Genomic DNA, 16880 nt, shown 5'->3' on the forward strand with positions numbered 1-16880 from the left:
TGACCTTTTTGGAGGCAATGACCTGACTGGGGTGCACCTCCTTTGATTTAAATTGGGTTGGCAGCGATCCGATGGGGACAAAAGGAGGGTCGCCGGGCAGGGATACTTAATCGAATCAGGCCACATGAGTAGTACACAATGGTTGGCGAGTGCGTTCTATCGCAGCTGTGGGCCTACGTGAGGATCTGCAGAAAGGCTCTTGTGTGCACAGACTCTTACTTGTGCACGTTTTTTTTTCAGTAAATCTGTCGCAGCTTTCCCATGTGGCCATTCGCCCACTATCAAAAGATGAGAAGTAGCCAATTCAGAACTAAATTATCGATAGGCCTGAATTTGACTCTTCCATCATCCGCTTATGCATAATTCTGAAATATGAGAGGAGTAATCAACTTGTAAATGTGACCTACATTTTATTCCGTCAGACCAACAGTTCAATGTATAGCAAAAAAAAAAGTTTAAATGTGATCCTATTTCCAAATCATTAAGAAATACAGCAGGACCAACTACAGTGCAGCAGTGTCATTGGTTTCCTCACTCTTAATGGAACAAATCGGCAGCTCAAAAATATTGTTGAAGTGAGTAATGGTTGAATTTGAAAGTGGATTAATGAGAAAATAAAAAAGTCTGACCCTGAGTGAATCAAGTCTTCCGAATACCCCTCATGTAATGAGGATCCTTCATTATCAGGCGGTCTAGGGTCTTTTCAGTCAGTTTGGAGAACGCAGTCACAGGAAAACAGGCGGGATGGCATTGGCGATGTCATCCTGGTTGAGTTCCTTGAATCGGCCGTCTTGAGAGAAATCGTGATGGAGAGGTCTCGCTTTGGCGGGCGCCGAAATGTACCACATAACAACACCCGTGGGGTTCACCGACACCACAAAACTACTTGAATCTTTGAGCATCACACTTGTCCCAGAGAAGACATCAATGACCTAAAATATTGTGATTGCAAAACAAATAAAAAACGTGGATCAGCATCATCATAAGTTTGATGACACAAACATGCGAACTAAATTCATATTGACAGAAAGTACAGTAATTCCCGTTTATTGGGTTTAATGGGGACCATAACCCCTGTAATAGGTGAAAATGCGCGAATTAGGGACGTCGCCCCATGCACACGTCCTCAAACCATAGACACGCACACACACTAAATGGAAAGCACTAATCAAGACAAGCATTTCAATAGACTGATCAAATGGGATTTGTAATTGGTCGACATCAACGCCGGGAACCAATCAAGTTACAGCCATGTACAAAACCTTTGAGTCATTCAAATTTCTATTCCCTCAGATCCGCTTCCTCCCTCCACCACTGTGTGCTACCCCCTGCCCGTTTCAGCATGATGGGGGACAGAGCTTTCAGCTGGTCTGCCCCCAACCTCTGGAACTCACTTCCTCCGTAACATGGATTCTCTTCCCACCTTCAAATCCCATCTCAAAAGCCACCTATTTAAAATTGCATTTTTCTGTGGAGCTCTATCTCTTGTTTCTATTTATAATTGTATTTTATTTATTGTATTCTATTCATAAGGCATTTTTTAGGCATTTTTTTCTGAACCTTTTTTTTTTGTTACTGAAAAAAAACATCCGCGATGCAATGAACCCGAGATAAGTGAACCGCAAAGTAGCAGGGGATCACTGTATATGCATTTTTTTATACAGACCTTGTAGATGCCCGTAGTGTAGTTCAACTTGCCAAGAGACGTTTGGTAGCGGAATGGCATATCGTTACGTCGACTGAAGAACAACAAGGCGCTGGCGTCGTTTGACAGCGGCCGCCAAAATACCTCAATCCCACCTTCTCCTGATGGGAAGCAAAGACATTTTGAAAGCTATTTAGCAAAGGACAATGAAAAAAAAATGAGCAGCATACCTTCAGGACCCGTCTTCCCTGGAGGCCGAGAGGGTCCTGGTTGATCCTGATGGCCATTTTGTTTTGGAGGATGCTGCGGGCGTCGCTGCTGATGGTGCGAAGGTCGTTGGACATGAAGAGAGGGGCAGCCATGATGGCCCAGAGAGCCATCTGAGAGCGCGACTGCTCCATGCTGAGGCCAAAGTCACCAATGATCAGCTGCCACGACACGAGAATTTGGTGGATTAAATGGATTTCATATTAATTTTTTTGTGAAGTTCCTTTAGAGGTGTAAATAGGCAATGCAGAGAGACCACCAGCTTTTTAACTCATTCATTGCCATTTACGAATTTATTCGGGAAATAGAAATATGACGTAGAGTGCTATTCCCAAATTTGTTCGGGTGTTGTTTTTTTCATGCTTGAGCCGATAAAGCGCTGGCCATGGCCTCTGGCATGTTAGCGCTTTGTTCTAGCTTCAGCTGTTGTTAAAGCGCTATATAAACCAATATGCATGTATTGTATTGTATTGTATTTTGTCCAGCCACCCCCATTTCAAGCTCATATAACTCCAGACCCATATACTTTGGGAATTATTTTTGTTCTGATGAAAGAAGAGAGACTCAGGTTTCTTCTGACTCTCTCTCTCTTCTTCTTCTGACAATGGGGGGTGGGGGGGTGAATGGGAATAATGTGGGGGGGGGTCACATTTGGGGGGGGGGACAAACCATATCTGGGTCATTCCACCTTCCGGGCCCAGCTGCGGTTATCAGGACCTCCTGGTTGTCAAAGAACCAATCCACAATGTTCAGCACGCTGTCCCATGAGTCTTGGATATCGGCGTAGTTCCGCCACAGGTTGCAAATCTTGGCTAAAAGACTGTAATTCACCTAGAAATGTCAAATGATCTGAATTAAATCAAGTGTATAGAATTATACGCAACATGATGATTGTACCTGAGGTGGCAGACCACCTTGGTAGGCCGGCCAGCTGCAAGAGTAGCCAATTGGACGCCCTGTGGCGTTTAGAGCTTTGGACATGCGAGGATAACCTATCCAGCGGAGGACCAGACTCAAATTGGATCTGCGGCGAACCATCAGTCATTTTTCATTCATTGTGGATCGCTTACCTTGCTCCTGGTCCGTGGTGTTCGAATAGCAACCGTCAAACTTTAACATATCCACTTCCCAGTCAGCAAAGGTCTGAGCATCCACCTCAATCTTGTCCAGTGTCGTGCCCGGGTAGCCCCCGCAGGTATGTGTTCCAAGATCGCCGTAGATGCCCAATTTGAGCCCCCGGTCGTGCATGTAGCGAGACAGCCGCCGGATTCCTCTTGGGAACCTGAAAAGGAAAACACAGACACTGAAAATGATCTGGAAACAGCGGATCAGAAAATTGGGCCCCCCCACTGGTTTTCTGCTGGAATGCAAGGCACTATTGTCACTCGTATATCGTAAAAATGGGTGGTAGAGGAAGTGAGGAATATGGAAACTGCATGTTTTCTACTGCAATGTAAAAATCAGTGGCTCTAGCATAGAGATTTGTGGTACACACCAGTTCATAGCTAAGTCCTTTGTTATATAAGGAGGTTCTATTATTCCATGTAAAAGCTATTACGTGCATGCCGCAAACAAAGTGGTGTCACAATGACATTATAAAATATGACCAAGGGAAAGGGTGTAACTTCTCAAAAATTGGGTCACCAATTCATTTTTTTTTAATGTAATGACCCATATTCATGACCTTGCGTCTTTGTAAAACTGCTGACTACCCGGAGTTTTATTAGCTGTCATCTGACTGTTGCACCTTCAATAAAACATTTATTGAGTGACAGGATTGCAGTGAAGTTAGTCAGTGCTCATGCTTGTGTATTGGTGTACCTCTTCGGGTCTGCCTGGAGCCGTCCCCGCTCGTCCCTCTGCATGGACGCCCAACAATCATCGATGCTGACGTAGTTGTAGCCCAGCTCTCTCCATCCATCTTCTGCCAGCCTGTCAGCCATGTCAGTGAATAGATTCTCGCTGGACAAGAGAATGCACTCTAACCATGTTAGTACTCTTGAGTAACTAATTGAGTGGACATTTACGATTTGGACCAAGTTACCTGATGCAATTTTTGGGGTCACGCTCACAGTCTATGTTACAGCGGAAGCGTTCCCAAGCCAACCAGCCCATCGGAGGGGTCCGCATGAGTCCATTGTCCAAGGCAACAGTGATCGCAAGAAGCCCTGATGCCAACAAAAGCACCGTCCAGTGCATCACTGTGGAATTATATGTTGAATTTCGAGTTTATAGCGTTCTAAACAGCCTGTATTGAGACATTGCAGTCTTCACGGAGCCTTGATGTCTCCCCCAAACATTTTAGGTGCTACAAGTTACTGTCAAATCTGCTTCACGAGTTTTGTAGATTAAGTAAAAGAAATAATTATTGATTTAAATCACAAAACGACACAATTTCAGTTCCAGGGTACAAAGTCAACACAATACCTCCATGTGCATGCCCCCTTTGTGTTTACACATAACATGAATTGGATAGTTTTCGGTATCCTTGAATACACAGTACAACGACTTGCCAAAGAGCCAAAACAAAAGTAGTCGACAAGTGTGAACCAAAAGTAGTCGACAAGTGTGAACCAAATTCTTTATTGATCATAAAACACCGGCGATGTGTTTGGTTCATGTAGCAGAGAAACTTACCGACTCTCGGGGGTCGATCGTCAAGCTAAACGAGGAAGTAGTAGAGCGATGCGTTCAAAATCGCTTCCTCTTTATTTTTTATTTGACGTTTGTCGACTTGAAGGAAATGGGCATACTGAGGTTTGTTTTGAGGCTTTTCTTTTTTTGAAAGGCGGAAGAGGGTGTCATGTGACGCGCCTGTTGCACGTGACCAACGAAGAAGCCACGTTCCAAAAAAAAGATTTGCTTGCGCATGTTTTGTTGTGTTTGGTGTCATCTAGCGGTAAAAGTGAGTATGACACACAATTAACCATTCGCCCTCATAGTCACACTACAATTAAAACTGTCAGGCATGTTTTTGGAATTAGGGAATTTCAACCCCCCCATTTTAAAAATGATTTATCTTTAAAGCCTTTTCAAAAATATCTGCAGGTGACAGTTTTGTAAAAAAAAAAAAGGGTACACTTGGGAGAAACAATCATGTGAATTTATTCTACAGGATTATGAGCAACTACAGTAAAGTCTCGTTTTATCGATATCGGTTATATCGATAGTACTGCTTATTACGATACTATTTCTATGAACGCAAGGAGAAAAGTTACATGCCGATGGTCGGATATATCGATAGTTCGGTTATATCGATATGTTTTCCGACTCCCGAGAATATCGATATAACGAGACTTTACTGTATTTTAAAATATAAAACTCACACTACTGCTGTGGACACAAACATGCAGAGGAGCAGGAACTAAACAACAAGCAATGGTTATTTAGCATGAGTTCAAAGATTTGATTGGTGGACTACTGGTTGGTGTCCTAATGCAAATGTTTGTGGACAAAGGACATTGGTCCCTGTGATGCTGAACATTAACTACGGCAATCGATCGGCGTCGAGATGCAGAGCGGTGCTTGTTACAGTAGAAGAGGTTGATACAAATTCTGCTGGTCTAAAACAGGAAGAATGTTTTCTTTAAAAAAAAATCTACAAAACGAATCAGTTAACATTAAAATGAGGTTTCAAAATCATGCAAAATCAAGCTGTTCTCTGCACTCCGGAACAGTGTGGGTGTGTCCACTGAAACCACATCCCACTCAGCAATCAATCAAATTCTTCCAACATCATCTGGGGGGAAAAATAATTTGACTTTGTCTAATATCTTTCTTACTTTCTTCCTTCTCAGAAGCTCACACATGCCAAGATGTGTGAGCTGTGAAACTATTTGCACTTTAAAACATATTTTGGCTCTTCGAGGTTCTTGTTCACAAGATGACTGCCAAAATTCGTTTGATTCGGACGCAGTACGGTTGACCAACGTCCATTAGATGAGATTTACAGTATATATGGCAATTTAAAATACATATATATATATTGCTTGTCTTTTACATCGACATTTCCATTTGAAGCATAAAAGGTCGTCGAGCGACCTCGACTATAGATCCAAATGTTGTAGAGTGCTATTGTGAGGTTTTTGACCCACTGTTGCGCCCTTGCCGGTGGGCCAATGATTGACTAGCGTTCCATTTGACCTCGTCGGTGCTTTAAGGACCGTTCAGTAAATGAAAAAAATCAGAGAGTGCATCTTGCCGTTGGCTTAATTGGCATCAGGACCAACATGGAGACGTCCAAAGCAGCCTTGCTGCTGGCGGCAATTGTCTGCACCACCGGTAAGAAAACACGCAAAATACTTACTTGAAGTGCAGAAATCGAAAATGTTGCATTTACTGCACATCATCTGGTAGCATGGTTGGTTGAATTTTATTTGTTTGGTTAATTTTTTTTGAATATGATTTTTGGGAATCGTTTAGTGCTGATAACAGTTCAAGTTCCGGTGAACACATTTTTTTCCAGAGTCTGAATTAAATTTTCAAATATATTACAGTTGAGTTTTTTTATTTAAATAATTTAAATACGTTTAGTTTTTTTCTTTTGACTTTTGTAATTGTGATATTTTTTCAACGTTTGTAAAAATTAAGTAAATTAGGTTTCTTTCCTTTTTTATTTTTCAAAATTCAAAAAAATACACAACAGGAAATACTTGTTTGTCCCACATTAGTTAGTATAAAAATTTTCACTATTAATTAAAACTACTATCAAATTTAAAAATTAAAAATACCCATTTCTAATATCAGACCTATTGCTTTAAAATAATCTTTCTTGAAAACAGTTTGACCTGGTAGCATTCAACATCTTTGTCCAGCTTGAAATTGATTTTGTAGTTGTTGATTTGTCAATTTTTATTCGTTTTATTTTGGAATTTTGTGAACGATGCAAAAAGTGTTTGCATATGTGTCTAGTGCATGGTAGCGATGTCATGGGGAGCTACGCCAAAACCGGGGGCGCTTGGCTAACTGCAATAAACAAGCGAATGTATTCTGCCAACACGGTGGAGGAGTGTGCAGTCAAATGTGACACAGAGACCAGTTTCACATGCAGGTACTACTGACATACAATCACCGCCACACCTCCAAAAGTTGCCGACGTTGTCTTTCAAAAATTCTGTGGAAAAGTTTTTTTTTTTTTTTTGGAACTATAACTGATTGTAGAAAACACTGTCACAGGTCCTTCATGTACGTGGAGAAGGATCAAGAATGTTGGACGGCAGGGGCAAATTCCAAAACAGAGACAGTTTTGCGCAGAACCAGCGCCGCTTTATATGAAAAAGAAGGCAAGTGGACTTTTTAATGCATTCATCCTATGACACACGACTAAATAGTATTGATAGTTGCATTGAAAGAACCCAACCATCAGCGACATACTGAACATATTCAGTGCAGAAAATACACATAGACATAAGAATACTTCCAGGTATAGATTATTTATCCTCTGTGTGGACAGAAGGTGGTGACTAATATTACTATCAATTATAAAATCACCTACAGGAGCTTCAAAAAAATATTTGATGGACAGTTTAACAGTTTAATTTTATTACATTATTTTGGCATTTTGAGTAAACACTGTGATGATGCTAATATTATTCTACTAAGATTTAAAGGACAACCGACGTCACTTTTTTGTTTTTTAACTGACATCAGAAAAACGTTTTATAGCATCTCAAATACCTAAAACGATATTTTTATTCAAATGCAAACCACCAATAAAAATGACTCAAAGTGTCCAAAATCTGCAAAAAATTGAGCTGCGAATTGGGCATTTTCAGAAAGTTCCACCCCCAGTTCGTGACGTCACGCCAAGACGTCTTTCATTGCTAGTGAATCAAAACAATGGCTTAGGAGAATATGCTTTCTTGTTACACATCCAGTTATGAATATGATTCAAATAGTTCTGAAGAGGAAAGCATACATGTTTGCAATCGATTAAATAATTTATTTGTGCCATTTTGAGGCACAAAATGGCGACCTCCTGTGGCCACCTCCGTTTTCACAGGCCTTATAAATTCCTTATATGGCGCTTGGACGCCCTCTTCTGGCCTTCTGGCGGCTTTTAGGTGCATCACGAGGTCCCCAGACCAAACAAGTACAGCAAAATACATTGACGTGATGGAAGGACCGCTACAATGCGTCTTTTTTACGGTCAGGAGCGGTCCTTTAGTGACGTCACGTACGGACTCGTCACCAACTCAAAAACAAGGCTTCCTGAATATTCAGCACGAGTCTTAAAACGTAAAATATAGATATATGAGGTGGAATTTTTGTATAATACGCTCAGTCGAAGTCAGCTGAAGCCATTTTAGAAATTATGGACACAACTTTTCCGGAGATGTCGGTTGTCCTTTAATTAGTTTTATACTAGTAACATAAGACTGACCTAAATAGTTAGACGTTTAATTTTCCCACATTAACAACAGTGATGTCATTTGCCGGTTTTGCAGATTACCTCCTTGAATGTGTCAACGGGATCGGAAAGGACTACAGGGGAACAAAGTCCACAACAAAGTCCGGAACGCCATGTCAGCGATGGGATGCTAAATCACCACACAGGCCCAAGTAGGTGACCCAAGTTAATGCCATGTTCCTACCACTTGGTGTTATACCCATATGGAAACTCTCCTTGTTAATGTGATACAAATTACATTCGTACAATCAAAGTATGATGCATAATAACGTTTGATGCTGCAGCATGACGCCAGAGAACAAACCCAAGGCAGATCTGGAGTCCAACTTCTGCAGAAACCCAGATGAAGACACAGGAGGTCCATGGTGTTACACCACCAACCCTGACATTCGTTGGGAGCACTGCAATGTTCCAAGCTGCACGGGTAAGAACTCACAAAGCATAAGCCGATTAAAAAATTGCCATGACTACCCCACGACACCTTGTGTCCCATCAGACGACTGCATCCACTGCAACGGCGAGGACTACCGAGGTAAGGTGTCCATCACGGAGAGCGGCGTAGCCTGCCAGCGCTGGGACGCGCAGGAACCTCACAACCATGGATACAACCCGAATGCGTGAGACTCCAGACCCCCATCACACTCAAAATCTTTCTATTGCATTAAACGCCATTCTCGTGCTACCTCCAGGCTACCCCAGAAGTACCTGGAGAACAACTATTGCAGGAACCCTGATGGAGACCCAAAGCCTTGGTGTTTCACAACCAACTCAAACAAGAGATGGGAGTTTTGCTCCATCCCTCGCTGCAGTAAGACATATGGCATTCCAAGATTATGTTCCTGACAGTTCCCTCATGGATCTCACCCTCTTGCATCTTCGCCAGCATCAGAAACACCCACCGTAGAACCAGAGACCACCTGCGCCACGGGAGAGGGCAGCGCTTATCGAGGAACCATCGCTGTGACCGAGTCCGGCAAAACATGTCAGGCCTGGTCCAGCCAGTCACCTCATCAGCACAACCGCTCACCTGAAAATTACCCCTGCAAGTGAGGCCTTGAACCTTGACGACATGAGAAGATGACCGCTGTAGTAACCGCTGTCCCTGAAAGGGTTAACACACTTGTACAAGTGGACCATGACTTCTCTTTGGTTTTTGGCTTTCTCTTTGCTCGACAGAGGTCTGGAGAACAACTTCTGCCGGAACCCCGATAACGAGAGGAAGCCATGGTGCTACACCACCGACCCAGAAACCCGCTGGGAGTATTGTAGGGTAGCCACTTGCGGCGACGGACCTGGACCAGGTTCTGGACAGCAAAATGTTTCCTTCAGGAAAAGGGACTGGTGTCTGGTCTCTTCAGTCGGGCTAACTCAGATGGTAACATTCTGCTGTAGACGAGCCGGTCATTCCTACGGAGGAGGATGACTGCTACGAGGGTGATGGGTCCAGTTATCGAGGGGTGACCTCCGAGACCATCAGTGGGAAAAAGTGTCAGGCCTGGGCCTCCATGCGTCCACACACACATGGCAAGACTCCACAGCAGTACCCCACAGCGTAAGATACAGTCTCTTAGGTATTTCAGTCGGGATTTGGCATATTCTTCTCATGCTTGGGTACTTTGGTATCCCATCAAGTTACCTAAAACTAGTCCACCTGTCTTCAAGGATCCTGAAGCGGATATGCAGTATATATGATACTTAAAGACGGTTATTCTACGAGATAAAGAAATCCGATCCAAACCAATCATGATCACCAAGATTTCAAGTCTCTGGTCCTTGTTCTTGATGTTGTGTCATTCATTTTGTCAACAGGGACCTCAGGAGGAACCTGTGCAGAAACCCTGATGGAGACCGAGCTCCCTGGTGTTACACCACTGACCCCAGGGTGCGCTGGGAATACTGCAATTTGGAGAAATGTTCCAGTCGTCCTGTTGAAACTACACCCACTGAGGAACCCACCACACCTGAGAAACCCTCGCCGCAGGATCCGATCGAGAGAGGTAAGATCTTTCTTTTGTGTTTTATTGCTTAGGTTTTGTCTCGTTGACTTTGCATTCTTTTGTGACTCCGCAGACTGCAAGGTTGGGAATGGCGCCACTTACCGTGGCTCCACTTCTATCACCATCATGGGTGTCACTTGTCAAGCTTGGCGTGCTCAGACCCCACACAAGCACAACAGTTTCACACCCGAGAGTCACCCCGACAAGGGCCTGGATGGCAATGTGAGTTGAGCCCTCCTAACGTACAGTGAAGTGTCAGAACGTTTATCCCGTGGGTCTTAACAGGGTTTGGCCACCTTGAGTTATGTTGGTCATTTTGTAACACTATGCGGCCAAAAGTATTGGAACATATTTTGTGCTTCCCATCAAGTTGGCCAACTTGTTTTTTCAGAGCTGCAGAAACCCGGACAACGACGTGAACGGACCTTGGTGCTACACAACCGACCACAACAAGAAATGGGATTACTGTCAGATCCCTGACTGCGGTACGTAAACCCTCACAGACATGTCGCCATGCTTACTGCAAGCTGTTATTCTTTTTTTTAACCATAAGGCACTCTTCCTTTGTAGCGGGCGTAGCTTGCGGCACACCCTCCACCAAACCCAAACGCTGCTACGGTCGCATCGTGGGCGGTTGTGTGGCCAAAGCACATTCATGGCCCTGGCAGATCAGCCTTCGAACCAAGTAAGTCCTGGTACAAAGACGGTAGCTAATTTAATATACTAGAGAGATGTGACACTGGAACATTTCGACTCATTCCAGTTCAGGTATGCACTTCTGTGGGGGAACTCTGATCCACCCGCAGTGGGTGATTACAGCCGCCCATTGCCTGGAGCGGTGAGACTCTTACGTACCCAAGAGCAGACGTGACATCACAAAAGCGATAGCTAACAGTAGCATCCTCGACTTGCAGGTCAAAGCGACCATCGTCCTACATGGTTGTTCTGGGCTCGCACAGGGAGCGAAACCTGGAGGCATCTGCCCAGCAGAGGGCCTTGGAGAAGTTGATTCTGGAACCCAACAGGGCTGACATTGCACTGCTAAAACTGCAAAGGTGACAAGTCATGAGCCCAATCCTCCTGGCTCATCAAATCTAAAATGTTAATGATTTTACAAAATTTTATTTTAAATTATAATTGGACTAAAGCCTAAGATTAGAAAAAAATGGGAACAATTTGTGTTGCTTGGTTTCAGGCCTGCAGTCATTAACGACAAAGTCATGCCAGCTTGTTTGCCCGAGAAGGATTACGTGGTTCCCAGTGGAACTGAATGCTATGTCACCGGATGGGGAGAAACTCAAGGTATGCGTACTCTCACACATTTTTGGTCGATGCAAGAACAAAGAAAAAGAAAAACGGTTGGGTTAAATTCAAACTTACCAGTAGTTGCTTATACACACTTATGAGACAGGCGCTAGACAGTACAGGTAACATTTCACTTACGACCAGCTCGATTTACGACTACCCGTACTTATGACCATGACCTCTAGACCCTATTTTTAAAAATTTGAATTCTACGCCTGGCACCGCAATGCGCGAGCAGGCCGGCAACGCGTAAAACTATTTTGGCCAGCCAGCATTTCACTCTCGCACAGCAAGCGACCGTGTGATGGCACCGGAGGGGGGAGGGGTTGTGTGTAATTTAGTCTCTTAGTCTCTAGTCAACATTTTCAATGGATTCAACTTACGACCATTTGGTCGGAACGGAACTCGGTCATAAATCGGATGTTACCTGTATATATTTTTCTGTTCTCAGGCACCGGTGGCGAGGGCATCCTCAAGGAAACGGGTTTCCCGGTTATTGAAAATAAGATCTGCAACCGCCCATCGTACTTAAACGGCCGAGTGAAAGATCACGAGATGTGCGCCGGGAACATCGACGGCGGCACCGATAGTTGCCAGGTAACCTTTAATCTGTCCACTGTCAAAAGACAACACTTACTGTTGTATCACATCCTTTTCCAACTCTCTACACCCGCAGGGCGACAGTGGAGGTCCTCTAGTGTGTAACGCGCAGAACAAGTTCATCCTGCAGGGGGTCACGTCTTGGGGTTTGGGCTGCGCCAATGCCATGAAGCCTGGCGTCTATGCACGAGTTTCCAAATTTGTGGACTGGATTGATCGAACCATTAAAGCCAATTGAAGTCGGTGGGAAGTTCAGAGTTTGGGTTGAATCGTAAAGGGGAATCAAAGTAAGACTCGCCGCTAAGTAGTTTTTACATTATTGGAATAAACACTGGGGATAGAGTGGTCGTTCTGGTTTATTCCCGAAAACGGTCATTTTGCAAACTGCAGCTATGGCGAAACAAGAGGACCTCATGCTGTACAAAGATCACCTGACGAAATCGCGAGAGTCTTGTCAAATATACAAATGTAGTTTTGGAATATAAATAAATAATAGGGATTTAGAGAAGGAACTCAAACACTTGTGGGGTCTTGCTTGGCGGAAATGTTGCCGTTGGGGTTGGGGAGAAGCCTGCTGGAAAACTGCTGGTGCTGCTGCGCCGCTTTGCGCTTCATCCTGAAAACAGCAAAAGCCGCATCAGGTTTTTTACATACAGTTAGCATTAGCTTTGGCATCCAGATAGCATTAGCATTGGCAACCGAGCATGAACTGGCAAGCTTTATCAGGGACTGTGTAACTTTAGTCTGTAAAGTTGGAACTTCAACAGGAACTAGATACAGTGAGACCTCAATTTACGAACTTAATTGGTTCCCAGACAGAGTGTGTAAGGCGAAAAGTGTGTATCTAAAAAAAAAATCCCATAGGAAACCATTAAAATGGCAATAATCCGTTCCCGGGTTTCCATAAAATATACTTTTCAACTAAATAAGCCTTAAACACAACATACCTTATTCTATGTAAAATAAATGTGCTATTGTATTGTAATGAAAGAAATACACGTTTTATTTACCTTTTTGATGGTCATTGATGGCTTATGGAAGGAGAGATAAGGACTGTTGGTAACTTAACCTCTGGTGCTGTTAGGTTGTGTGCTTCCGCCGAAGATCACTCCGCCAGCCGTGGTGGGTGTGTATTATGAAAATAGTGCTTATTATAAGGTTTAATTTTCATAAATTTGACGTTTGTAAGACGAAAAGTTTGTAAGTTAAGGTGTTTGTAAGTTGAGGGCTCACTGTACTTCAGATCTTTTTTCAGGAATGTGGAAATTTAGCCAAGAACTTAAGAGCTAATACAGGCCTCAAAAACGTTTTACCTTGGGAAAGCTTAAACTAAGGTTAAACTAAAATCACCAAAATGTTAGAAATATCCTCTCCATAGATGTATACAGTTTTAGCAAGCCAGCACTTTTTGGTGTTCCATTATGTCCTGCCACTCACTTTTCTGGATGTTCTACATCATCAATGGTGTCCGGAAGCGGGACCCCGCGGGTTTCTGGTAGCATCAAGACCAAACCGGCAGCTAGGAATGCCAGGAAGCCTAAAAAGCCAAAGGTTAGCCACGGCAAAAAGCTATCCCGACCTAGCCTGAAGCAGCGGTGGGCTAACCGTAGATGATGAGGGGCAGCTCCAACCAGATGACGGCCAGCCGGTAGAGAAGGAAGGGAGCCATGATACCGCCCACGTCGCACAGTGTGGAACACACGGACACACCCAGATTCCTGATGTCACAAATATGAAACGTTACTCAAACCAAAAAAAAGTACTTGAGTTCCAGGTTACCAGGTAAATATAATAAAGTTTCTCGTCAATGGTTCCAAAGCCTCTGTTGATCAATAGGCTTGAGGCAACGACACTTTTACCTGACAAAAGTTGGATAGAGTTCCGTGTTGACAAAGACGACCATCTCGAATGTCATGGTGATGCCCAGCCGGCCCACACACTCCACTGTCGTCCTCAACCAACCTGCCAAGGCAAGCGCACGTTAGCCTGCGGCTTCGAGAAAGACAACCTCACTCACCATCATTTAGGAAGACCGCGATGAAGCAGGCAGCTCCGGCCACGCCGTTGGCGGCGGCGAAGGGGAGGCGGCGACCCACACGTTCGATGGTGAAGAGGATGAGGAAGGCAGCAGGGAACTCCATCAGTGAAGAGATCAAGAAGCTGACGTAAACATTTCCTCCCAGGATGCCCAGACGCATGATCAGGCCCTGGTAGACCACCGCACTGGTGAACCTGAGGCAACAAAGTTGGTGAGCAAAGTCTTGAGAAAATCTTGTGCTAAATTCAAGTAGCATGAGTTTTCATTTAGTGATCAGTAAAAATGCCAATTACAACCCCGGTCGGTGGAGACCAACCAGTTGTAACTGAGAATGAAGGTATGCTTCCTCATGTTGGGCGTTCGGATCAGGTCCATCAAGGAAGCTTTGGCTGATGAGTCGGCGTTGTCGTCTGCCAGAGTCTGTCGCCGACAAAGCAGAAGGAGATAGGCCACGTTTGTACTCTTAAAGTGTGAGATTAAGATCAAGTCCACTGAGAGAAGACCTCAATGTTTTTGGTCAAAGTCCTGTTGTTCTCTTTGGCCATTGCCTCAGTGATCGCCACAGCTTGGGACTTCTTGTTCTGCGAAAGAAGCCATCTTGGAGATTCCGGAATGAACCTGTCAACACAAGATGGGGTATTTACAGTGGAGTGAAAATGACAGTCCAATTTCTTGGGTGAGGTCAAACTCCAAAGCTCAGGAAAGATTCCAATTCCTCTGGAAATTTACTCCTTCTCAGTCATCTCACCAGTAGTAGAGGATGTAGATGAAGTAGGGCACGGTGATGACCACCTGTAGCCAGCGCCAGTCGGTGATAAAATAGGCCAGCAGGGGAAGAACCAGAAGGCCCACGCTGAAGAACATCTGGTACAAAACTCCCACCATGCGTCTCGACTCTACTCCCACGAGCTCTGTGACTAGGAGGGAATAGTACTGAATTGTGAAATCGTCATCAGTCACTGATCAGAATCAGAATTGTTTTATTGGCCAAGTATGTAGAACACACACGGAATTTGTCTCCGGTGGAACACGCTGCACTAGTATCATCTTAAATGTAATCGAATTGCTTGAAGTGGTACCTTTCAGGCACAACTGTGAGACAATGTGCAAAGTATCAAGGAGAGCTACAGTGATCAATGGTTGACTAAAATTTTGTAATAGTTGTACAGTTAGTTAGGAGTAGCTGGAAAAGGTGATGAGCAGGGTGCGGAGGGTCCAGTAGGAGTTTGCTCCAATCACCTTTACACAAGTATCGTGGCTACTCGGCTCAATTTCTATAATCTGGATTTAAATGAAAAATCGCGATTTACCCAGCACATATCCCGCCATCCATCCACCCTTGACGCCAAATCCGAAGAGCACCCTGAAGATCAGCATAGACACGTAATTGGGCGCCAAAGCCACCAGAATGCCTGCCACACCGTTAAACACGTTGGACATCACAAAGCTCAATTTCCTGCCAAACCTTGGAATAAAATGGCAGGAAGAGGGCGAGTGAGCCAACAGGCAGGTCAACGAGGCGGGCGATATTTGGGGCGTACCTGTCAGCCAAGTAGCCGATAGCTATGCTTCCCAAAAGGAAGCCTACATTGAGCATGGCCTGGAACATGTCCATCAGCCAGGCGTCGGAGCACACCAAGTCAAACTGCAGATATCAGGTTGAAAAGGGCAAAGTAAGGTTTTCAATAAAAAGTGCATGCAAACGTTGGTGAATTTTGATCCATAATTAGGCCATTAAAAATGGAATTAAGTGCAGAATGTAAAACACCCCCCAAAAACTGTAATTTTTAAGATTGTCTGTACAGTACCTCAGTGACAAAGGAGCGCCTCCCCTCGTAGTCATACTCCCACCCGCTGGCGCAGGGCTTGACGGGCATCCCGCTCAGGTCAGTTTCCTTGGTGTCGCAGGTGAGCGTGGCATTCCAATCCACATCATACTGCTCACAACTGCTGTACTGCGGCTCACCCGACACATTAACCAGCGGCGAGGTCAGCCGCCGGCTATCAACCAGGCTGCGTCCGCACGTCCGCCTCCACTGTTCTACCGTGCCATCCCGACACCAGTGGTCCGGCGTGAAACCCTGGAAGACGATGCCTACGTAGATGCCAGCCCAAGGCACCGAGACCAGACAGAGCAATGCGAAAATGCGTTTTTGGCAGCGTCCGAATTTGCCGACTTCTTCCAAGATGTCATCGAATGAAGTCATTGTGGTGTAAAGTAGCGAGCGGTCCGGTCCGCTGTGTTTTTAAAGTGGACGGCTCCGAACAAAGTTCAGGGGCTGAGCGGTGAGGCGTTAAAGCCTGTTTACAGACACACGCTTTGGGTGTCACATGGCCCCCCTCATCCGAAGAGCTTCAACAGCGAACTGAAGTTTTGCTGGTACCTCTGCACCCTGCTCTAATGTTGGGGGAGACCTCCTAAACCTATCAGAGCAGAGGTCTGGCACTGCCACGTCTGTCAAATAAGGATATATAGAGGGCCAGTTACCAGCACAGCTTTAGTTAACTGACAAAGCTTTTCGGATGAGGAGCGAAACGTCCGACACCTTCAAAGAAGTACAGATGACGCACATAAGAAACCTTTTGATCGATAAACTAGTTATCTGCAGTAAATATGCA

At 44.6% G+C, this 16880-nt stretch overlaps 3 protein-coding genes across 3 annotated transcripts; 1 reads left to right on the top strand and 2 right to left on the bottom strand.

The window, feature by feature from the left end:
- Positions 1 to 793: 793 nt before the first annotated feature.
- naga (N-acetylgalactosaminidase, alpha) lies at positions 794 to 4708 on the bottom strand. The gene is made up of 8 exons (XM_089021983.1): positions 4550 to 4708; positions 3957 to 4113; positions 3734 to 3874; positions 2983 to 3194; positions 2810 to 2904; positions 2582 to 2743; positions 1667 to 2073; positions 794 to 932 (listed from the first exon to the last, which is right to left on the bottom strand). Exons 2-7 carry the CDS (start codon positions 4109 to 4111, stop codon positions 1690 to 1692), a joined length of 1149 nt encoding a protein of 382 aa, XP_088878109.1. The 5' UTR covers positions 4112 to 4113; positions 4550 to 4708; the 3' UTR covers positions 794 to 932; positions 1667 to 1689.
- Positions 4709 to 6035: 1327 nt separating this feature from the next.
- plg (plasminogen) lies at positions 6036 to 12467 on the top strand. Its single transcript, XM_089021948.1, has 19 exons — positions 6036 to 6193; positions 6824 to 6962; positions 7088 to 7194; positions 8359 to 8473; positions 8606 to 8745; positions 8818 to 8938; positions 9011 to 9129; positions 9205 to 9367; positions 9498 to 9622; positions 9714 to 9873; positions 10131 to 10318; positions 10392 to 10540; positions 10710 to 10803; positions 10889 to 11003; positions 11082 to 11156; positions 11233 to 11373; positions 11514 to 11620; positions 12075 to 12220; positions 12300 to 12467. The coding sequence occupies exons 1-19, from the start codon at positions 6142 to 6144 to the stop codon at positions 12459 to 12461; spliced, it is 2418 nt and encodes an 805-aa protein (XP_088878074.1). The 5' UTR covers positions 6036 to 6141; the 3' UTR covers positions 12462 to 12467.
- Positions 12468 to 12561: 94 nt separating this feature from the next.
- slc22a2 (solute carrier family 22 member 2) lies at positions 12562 to 16493 on the bottom strand. The gene is made up of 11 exons (XM_089021949.1): positions 16070 to 16493; positions 15803 to 15906; positions 15572 to 15726; positions 15010 to 15178; positions 14765 to 14879; positions 14578 to 14681; positions 14241 to 14455; positions 14083 to 14185; positions 13829 to 13941; positions 13661 to 13760; positions 12562 to 12839 (listed from the first exon to the last, which is right to left on the bottom strand). The coding sequence occupies exons 1-11, from the start codon at positions 16466 to 16468 to the stop codon at positions 12737 to 12739; spliced, it is 1680 nt and encodes a 559-aa protein (XP_088878075.1). The 5' UTR covers positions 16469 to 16493; the 3' UTR covers positions 12562 to 12736.
- Positions 16494 to 16880: the final 387 nt, after the last annotated feature.

Source organism: Hippocampus bargibanti, linkage group LG19, assembly GCF_051943395.1.
Source record: "Hippocampus bargibanti isolate YZ-2025 linkage group LG19, ASM5194339v1, whole genome shotgun sequence".
Taxonomy (NCBI): domain Eukaryota; kingdom Metazoa; phylum Chordata; class Actinopteri; order Syngnathiformes; family Syngnathidae; genus Hippocampus; species Hippocampus bargibanti.

What these genes read in the sequence shown, in the direction of transcription:
- naga (XM_089021983.1), bottom strand. Translation starts at nt 4,111, where the DNA reads ATGCACTGGACGGTGCTTTTGTTGGCATCAGGGCTTCTTGCGATCACT. An exon ending in GACCCCAAAAATTGCATCAG is followed by an intron (nt 3,875 to 3,956) that starts GTAACTTGGTCC and finishes TCTCTTGTCCAG; the next exon opens with CGAGAATCTATTCACTGACA. An exon ending in AAGGTGGTCTGCCACCTCAG is followed by an intron (nt 2,744 to 2,809) that starts GTACAATCATCA and finishes TGACATTTCTAG; the next exon opens with GTGAATTACAGTCTTTTAGC.
- plg (XM_089021948.1), top strand. Translation starts at nt 6,142, where the DNA reads ATGGAGACGTCCAAAGCAGCCTTGCTGCTGGCGGCAATTGTCTGCACC. An exon ending in CAGATCAGCCTTCGAACCAA is followed by an intron (nt 11,004 to 11,081) that starts GTAAGTCCTGGT and finishes GACTCATTCCAG; the next exon opens with TTCAGGTATGCACTTCTGTG. An exon ending in GCGGCACCGATAGTTGCCAG is followed by an intron (nt 12,221 to 12,299) that starts GTAACCTTTAAT and finishes CTACACCCGCAG; the next exon opens with GGCGACAGTGGAGGTCCTCT.
- slc22a2 (XM_089021949.1), bottom strand. Translation starts at nt 16,468, where the DNA reads ATGACTTCATTCGATGACATCTTGGAAGAAGTCGGCAAATTCGGACGC. An exon ending in CGCGGTCTTCCTAAATGATG is followed by an intron (nt 14,186 to 14,240) that starts GTGAGTGAGGTT and finishes TTGCCTTGGCAG; the next exon opens with GTTGGTTGAGGACGACAGTG. An exon ending in GATGTAGAACATCCAGAAAA is followed by an intron (nt 12,840 to 13,660) that starts GTGAGTGGCAGG and finishes TGCTGTTTTCAG; the next exon opens with GATGAAGCGCAAAGCGGCGC.